The sequence below is a fragment of the Drosophila guanche genome, unplaced genomic scaffold (assembly GCF_900245975.1).
Source record: "Drosophila guanche unplaced genomic scaffold, DGUA_6, whole genome shotgun sequence".
NCBI classification, from domain to species: domain Eukaryota; kingdom Metazoa; phylum Arthropoda; class Insecta; order Diptera; family Drosophilidae; genus Drosophila; species Drosophila guanche.
This window is the reverse complement of record NW_022995745.1, coordinates 339678-347013: the sequence shown is the minus strand read 5'-3', so window position 1 is coordinate 347013 and position 7336 is coordinate 339678. Positions and strand designations below refer to the sequence as shown.

General features: G+C 44.0%; 1 protein-coding gene across 1 annotated transcript in view; it reads left to right on the top strand.

The window, feature by feature from the left end:
* The first annotated feature begins 2224 nt into the window (after positions 1 to 2224).
* The window catches only part of LOC117581236, a 10920-nt gene continuing 5808 nt past the window's right edge, over positions 2225 to 7336 (top strand). Inside the window, exon 1 of the mRNA XM_034268222.1 lies at positions 2225 to 2796. Coding sequence (XP_034124113.1) covers positions 2671 to 2796 — 126 coding nt within the window. The 5' untranslated portion in view covers positions 2225 to 2670. The remainder of the gene's footprint in view (positions 2797 to 7336) is intronic.

The window sequence follows — 7336 nt, the reverse complement described above, 5'->3', positions numbered from 1 at the left end:
CTGTTACTTTCACTGCGACGAACACGTTTTGTCTTGTTTGCTCGACTGTGCCGCATTCCCCAACCCTACCATGGGACCCACAAGAGTTATTAAAACAGATTTCAGGGCAAACGAAGAAGTGGCAGCGGCAGTCAGCGTCAGCGTCTATTACCCTTCCAATAAATCGCATAAATTAGCTAGTTCTGCAGCAGCAACAGCGACAGCGGAAGCATTGTCACAGCTCTGCTGCTTTCCACTTCCACTTGCTGTCGCTCTCACTTTCATTGCCGTTGTCAAATATTTAATAATTTTTGCTAAAATTTGAATTAAATAGCATGCTGAATGCATAATGATTATCGCCATGCCCACATGTTCCCCTCCCCCAAAACAGAAAAGTGACAGCCAGACGCCAAAAGGCCAGCCCCCAGCAGTGCAGCACTGTGGAATGCAAAGAAAAGAAAAACGAGACGGGGACAGACAGAGACGTCGTGAAGAGGGCGGGAGATGAGGGGGAGACAGACCAAGGTATGCTCAGCAGAAGGTAAGGGAAACCTTGCCCATTCCGTCTCTACATATTTCTGCTGTGGGTACTTTGAAATGTGTACATCCATATGTGTGTTTATGATTCATGTATGAATGTATTTATGTATTTTCCCTCTCCTCTCCGACAGCCTTACCTGATTTGCTCATAGCCAGCCCTGCACTCGAGATTTTGACCAGCAATTGAGATTCAAAATTGGCCTTGCCATACCATTGCGATCCGATTACATAGACAACAAAAACAAACAAACACACACATGCGCATGCATGCAATCCACATGTGTGCATCGATATTCTTTATGGCTATTTGGGTAATTTTTCAATTTCCACAAACATGCACGCACATGCATCATGTGGGAGTGGTAAAGGAAGAGGGGCAGCAGTCGAGAGTGCGCCCAAAAATGCAATTGAGAAAAACCCAAACAAAAATGGACAAACAGTAACAACAAAAGTCAACAGATTCCGCACACACAAACACACATGCACACCAACATGCATGAGTATTTTTGCGCTTACCTGCGGCGGTGCAGAGACGCAGCATCTTTGGCTCTGCACTGAGCGAAATTTGCCTTGATGAGCGGCGGGTGGTTCGGAAATTGAAATTGCTGAACAAATTGAACAATCTTCTTCTCAGTTACACTACGTGCAACAATTATTTTGAAAGCTGCTTTATATTAGGAACACTTGCTAATAGATCTGTTTTGATTTTTTTTTCTGAGAAAGCTTTTGAGCAAAACTGCATATTGCAGTAAAAATGGACAAACATTGATATGCATGTGGCATATAATTTTTAAATATATTCGACAACTGCTTCGCCACACACACAAAATGTAAACAATGCTTTTCCCCCAGTGTACCACAAACACTTCCACTCCACGGCCATAAGGTTGACATTTCACAGAAATATCAATCACATCCAGAAATATCATTTACATTAACAATACAATAGTTACTGGTTTCTTCAACATCAATACGTGGTGGTGTGCGATCTATGGGACATAGGATTTCTATTTTTATGGGTCTCCCTTTACAAGTGGACACCACTGTGGACCACCATTTTCAGTAGACGCCACTGTTCTATCGTCCTACCTTCCTGTCCACCAACGCACGCACACATGCATACATATGTATGTACACATGCATGTACAGCTATAAAAAGAAAAGAATGCTCTCGAGGGAATGAAACCTTTGATACCCTTGAACATTTTAGGTGTTCAGGCATATGTACATATAACTTTCATTCAAAACCAAGAACTGTGTTACTTGATATACATCTGTGTGCAATGCAAACATCTATCCAAATCATCAAGCCCACTGTAAAGGGTAACCAAAAACAACGTTCGTTGCTTGTGTTGTTTGTATTTGCATCCAGCAACATTTACCTGTAGCTCGGCAACATAAAAGTTGCTGAGCAGAGGAGAGATGCGCAAAAATGAGTGGCTAGGTATGCACCATGAGGACAATCGGTTCAGCAACATTTTAAGGCCCTTACCAGCCTCACCTTACCGTGTTTGACCAGCAATCACTTCATGGTATGTTGAAAAACGGGGTGGATTATACAGTGCATGCGTTGCATTTTCTGGGTGGCATTGCTTGCTGTACATACCTTATTTCTCTCCCAGCAACACACGTTTGTTGCCTAGCTACATTTCTAGGCGCGCTCATTTGAAAACGACCTTGCCGGCCCAGAATCCACAACCCAAGCCCCGTTCGTAAAACATTAACAAAACTGTCGCGATCAACGAAGCAACGGCGATCGTGTGTCTTGGGTCTTGGTTAACTTAGCTAACTTGTTTCCGGCGCGAGTGTTAACCAGTGTGTCAGTGTGTGCGCGCGTACCTGTAACCTGTACGAGTGTGTTACCTGCTGCCCCGTTGCTAAATTAATATTTTTTTTCGAACATTTTTTTCTGTGTCGTCGTCGCTGCCGCTGCAAAACTGGTTGCTGGCAGCACAAAAAGAGAAGCAGAATCTAGCTGTGAAAATAAGTAGCAGGAGAAGAACGCAAAGCAGAAGAAGAATAAGAAGGAGAATAAAAAGTGAACAACAGTTGTATATTTGTTCGTCTTTCGGGACTTTGGTTTTTCGGTCTGGAAAATCAAAGGTAACATCCAGTTAACTAGCGAGTAAAACGAAAAGTAACGCATCCAGAATGCCCTGCTCGGCGGTAACACTGTCGATAGCGACGATCTGTGCGATTATCGCCACCGCTCTGCTGGCTATTGCCTTCTCCACGGACAACTGGCTGCACTACGATGTCTGGCGCAATCAGATACAGGTTAGTACCACCAACAACACGAAGACGCCCCCAGCCTCCCAACCCCCCTAGCACAGATCTGCATGGGCGGGGGTCTAAAATATACCAAAACGGTGCATCTCTGGCTGTCTTCTGCCGCAGCGTTACAGTGGGTGAAGTGCATAAGAAACAGTATACAAAAAAAGAGTACTGCTAATGTCTATTCTAGTGGAAGGTTGAAATGAAGCTGCTGCCTAGCGTTCGTTCTCTTTTGCTGAATTCAAAGAGGAAGAGTGCATTGGTTACAGTGGGTGCATTTTACACCAACAAAATATGTGATCTCAGAAATCTACGGCTAATCTCCATTTGTTCCAAGAAGCATATCAATCTCTTGATAATTCAACAATTGTCGTGTACACATCCATACATGTGTACATATTTGCATGGCACACAAGCAATTGTATGCGCGTGTGGCCCACTGTGGCAAGGCAAAGGCAAGAGGAAGGTAAAATCAGAAGCGCAGGCAGCGGGCAGCAGCAAACGGTGGGTAACAGTAACAGTCGCTTCAGCCAAAAGAAAATAAGGGCATGGCGGAGTGTGAGCAAAGAAGAAAGGTCGAAAGCAAACATACCAACAACAACAACGGCAAACTCCCGTCTTTGTGGAGGGGGAGGGAGAGAGGGAATATGGCTAGAGGAGTGTGAGCAGGTGGTGGGGAGAGGACGGTGGGCAACGGCCGCTACGTTAACGTTAAAACTTTCTACGCGAGCGCTTAGCCAAGCCAAACGCGACGGGCTCTGAAGACGAGACTCCCCGGGCGGCAGAAGCAACAGCAGCGCAACGATGAATGGGAAATAAAAGAAAGAAGCAGAAGCCACGACAGAGCCCCCCCTTCCCACCCTCTTCATAATATTTCATTTTGCATGTTCGTACATGCACGGACACGCACACGCAGGCAACAATTAACGGTCGCTGCTGCTGCGCTGCTTGTAGGTGCAATTGTCGACTGAGAAAGAGGCAGAAACCGAGACAGAGAGAACATTAGAAGGCGAGCCAGAGAGCGAGACAGAGAAAGAGAGAGAGAGAGTGTGAGGCGTGATCGTGCATACCATTCGCATTCCGAAACAAGTTTATAAAAAAAAAAACAAAAAATGGACTCCAAAATGTGTGCTGAAAATATTTGCACGTTTCCGAATGTGGAAGCTCCCACTGTCTTAGTCGTTGTCGTCTCCACTGAAAGTTTTGACGCCGAAGCCGCCGCTTGAGATCTGATGGATAATCTGCAAAAGAGATAGCTCTTACTAGATCCCCATGCCCCCCTCTGGGCAGAGAGAGAGAGACAGATCATTTATAAAGCCATTAGAATTAATCGGAGGGAATGGTGGGAATTTTCATATTCATTTACCTTTTGACCTCGCTGTCTGGGGTTTCCGCCCTTAATCGATTGGAACTTGAACCTTTTGAAGTGGCCCGAAATGCAAGAGAGCAGCAGCAGCAGCAGGTAATTGGAGCTCCTACTCTCCGTCTCCTACTTCTCTGCTCAATTGCCCATTTCTACCTGAAGCAAGCGAACAGGAAACCATCCAATCCTCATGCCACTTTTGACAAGTGCATCCATGCCTTGGGAAGGTTGAAAGGTTTTTTGGATGGAGAAAGATACGATATCATTAAGGTAGAAGCAAGACAGAAACCATGACAAACATTACTGGGTTCTAGACAGATATTGGATGGAGCCTCGAGGATACATGCTGAGGATTGTAGACGAGTGTGAACTTCTGCTATAGTTCTGCAAAGAACTTAAAGGTAACATTCTCCTTTTGAGATGAATTTAGCTTATTTTGAGGATTTCTTTGAGTAACTTTTCAAAAGGAAGTGCACAAAAAGATCAGAAAAATGGATACAAAAGCAAAATCAAGTTTCTAGCAAAGTAACGAAAACATATTATAGGAGGAACAAGAGCTAATAGATCAGGCAAATCTTTCAATAATTCTCATTAATTGCAGATCCCTTAAACAGATCTCGATCCCGATCCTGTTGCTGTTGCTGCTGCTGCAACAAAGTTCAAGCACTTTTGGTCTTCCCGTCTTCATTCTTCCTTCATTCGTTATCTGTGTACTCGATACCTGCCGCTTGCCTGCCTCTCCCTCTCTCTCTCTGTCTCTCTGGTATTTTTGTTTTGTCTTAAGCCAAATGGTGGCTTTGCCTTTGGCTTTGGATTTTGTATCTTTTGTATCCATCCCATCCTATTCCTCTCCCCACCTTCTGGCAATCCAAAGAGCTGTCGCTGCTGCCCCAAACGGGTTTTCGCGTGGAGTTTTCACTCGATTCACGTTTTCGAGACAACGACGACTCAAAATTGGTATGCGGCTGGTTGCCCGGTTTTTGCTTTTGGCTCTAACTCTCGGTTCGGCGGCCCTAAGTTGATGTGTTTCTCTGTTTCTTCCATAGCATTTGTTGTTGTTGTTTTTTCCGTTTTCTGTTTTGTTTTGTTGTGTTGCATACCCCTTGAAGAGAGGGTATTTTAGCTAAGACACAAAGACATATTTTGTGTCTCTTAAAAGTTTATTTTAAACGAGTTTAAACGATGACAAATGGCAACCGCAAACGGCCCAAAATACCAAACAAAATATTTATTTACTCATTATATAATAATTTCTACTTGTTTCTTTCGAATATAGTTTGGTTTTTCAAATATATTTATTGTAAAGGGTATCCTTCTATTCGCATGGATCCCTGCTGTTGTGGGCCTGGTATTTTCTTTCTTTTCTTGTTTTTTTCTTCGAGTTTGAGGAGTGGCGAAGGGGTAGGGGTTGAGCGGGGAGGGGAGAGGGTTTTTGTGGGACGCGGGACTCGCGCGCTTTGGAATCCCCGGAGCACCCATGGCACGGAGCAACCAAAAGCCAATTCGATGAAACTGCGTTTTGGCGTCCCTCGTCGCGTCTCGTCCCTGACTTTTGGCTCTTTGCCTTCGGCTGCGGCTCCCAGCGGATCGTGGATCGTGGATTGAAAAGAGAAAACCCTTCTTCATATATGTATGTACATACATATGTATATATTTTATGTACATACATATGTATGTATTCATTGCATATATTTGATCTTTCATTGTATTTGCTGACTGTCTTTTCTTTCGTTTCATTTTTTTCAATCGTCTTTTCTTGTATTTCATTTCATTTTTTTTTTCGGATTTGGAGACGTTTTCTTGTCTTGGCTTATACAAAAAAAAAGTAAATAAAAACCCATGAAGAAAACCCATGAAAATATCAAATGAAAAGCCACTTGGCTTGCTGACTTGCCATTTTCCACCACTTTGTGGGGCTGCTGGTACTGGCGCTGCCTTTTTGGCTGCTTTCCATGAATGAATCTCGTGTTGTGCTTTTACGCTGAGTAAGCGCCTTGCCCCGGACTCCGACTCCACTACAATTTGGATTTGATTGCAGCAGAAATTGGTGGCAGAAGCCGCCACTTGGAACACACACAACACATGTTAATTCCATAGTTAATTAAGCCTCGAAACGCCTCAAGAAGATTTCATTTTTCGTTTCTCCTCCAGCTCTACCCCTCTCCCAGCTCTACCTCTACCTCTACCTTAACTCTAATTTCTAATTGCCTTTCTCCCTCTCCACACAACAGACGAGTATTTTCTAGTGTAATTATAAAGCAGACAAAAATTAAATGAAGCCAGAAGGTCATCCAGTGACTGGCCCTGCAAATGTTCTTTACTCAAGGTGAGCGATGCAACAGCCAAAGGATACATTGAGATATACGGGATTTCCTGTTGAGCATTTCTCATTTATGGGATATCTAAGGGGGCTCCACTTAGACGCCCTTTCAAACACCGGTTTCACATTACCAAAGGGGAATGGGAATGGGAATTGTTGGCACAGAGACAGAGTCAGAGTCAGAGTCAGACAGCCAAATGCAATTCACTTTATGCTAATTCCCAAGCTTTGATACAGCAAAACAATAAACAGAATCGATAGATGGATGGATGGGGGAATTGAAGGTGATTTACCAATTTGGAATTTCACATGATGTCAGCAAATTGAAATAAAAACCAACTACAGCTAAAGCTTCGGGGACATGGGATGACAGAATCAGAGAGAGAGACAAATTCAGTCATCATTGGAGTGGGAGATGCGACATCAATCTGTGGGGGAATTATTACAAATTTAATTTAAATCATTTATCATGGAGGGATTATTTCAAAGCATTTCTTTGAGTGTATTTCTTGATTCTTGCCTGAAGTGTATCTCCATATAATCAGGTCCCCGGAACAAGTGTTTTAAGTACTAGTTTTCCGTTGTTGTTGCTGTTTTCCAATTATCCGCATGCGCGATTTTTCAAAGAGATTGAGAGACTACTTAGAGACTCAGACTTCAGAGATCCATCATTATTCCGGACCATTTGAGCGTGCGATTCATTCGAACACAACGCCTGGCGATGCTGCTGCTGCTGCTGCTGCTGTCGCTTTCTCGCTCTTCCCCCCCCCCCCCCCCCCCCCCCCCCCCCCCACCCCACCACCGCCCCCCCACCACACCAAACACCACAAAAACTCAACAACACCAAAAAAACAAGGACT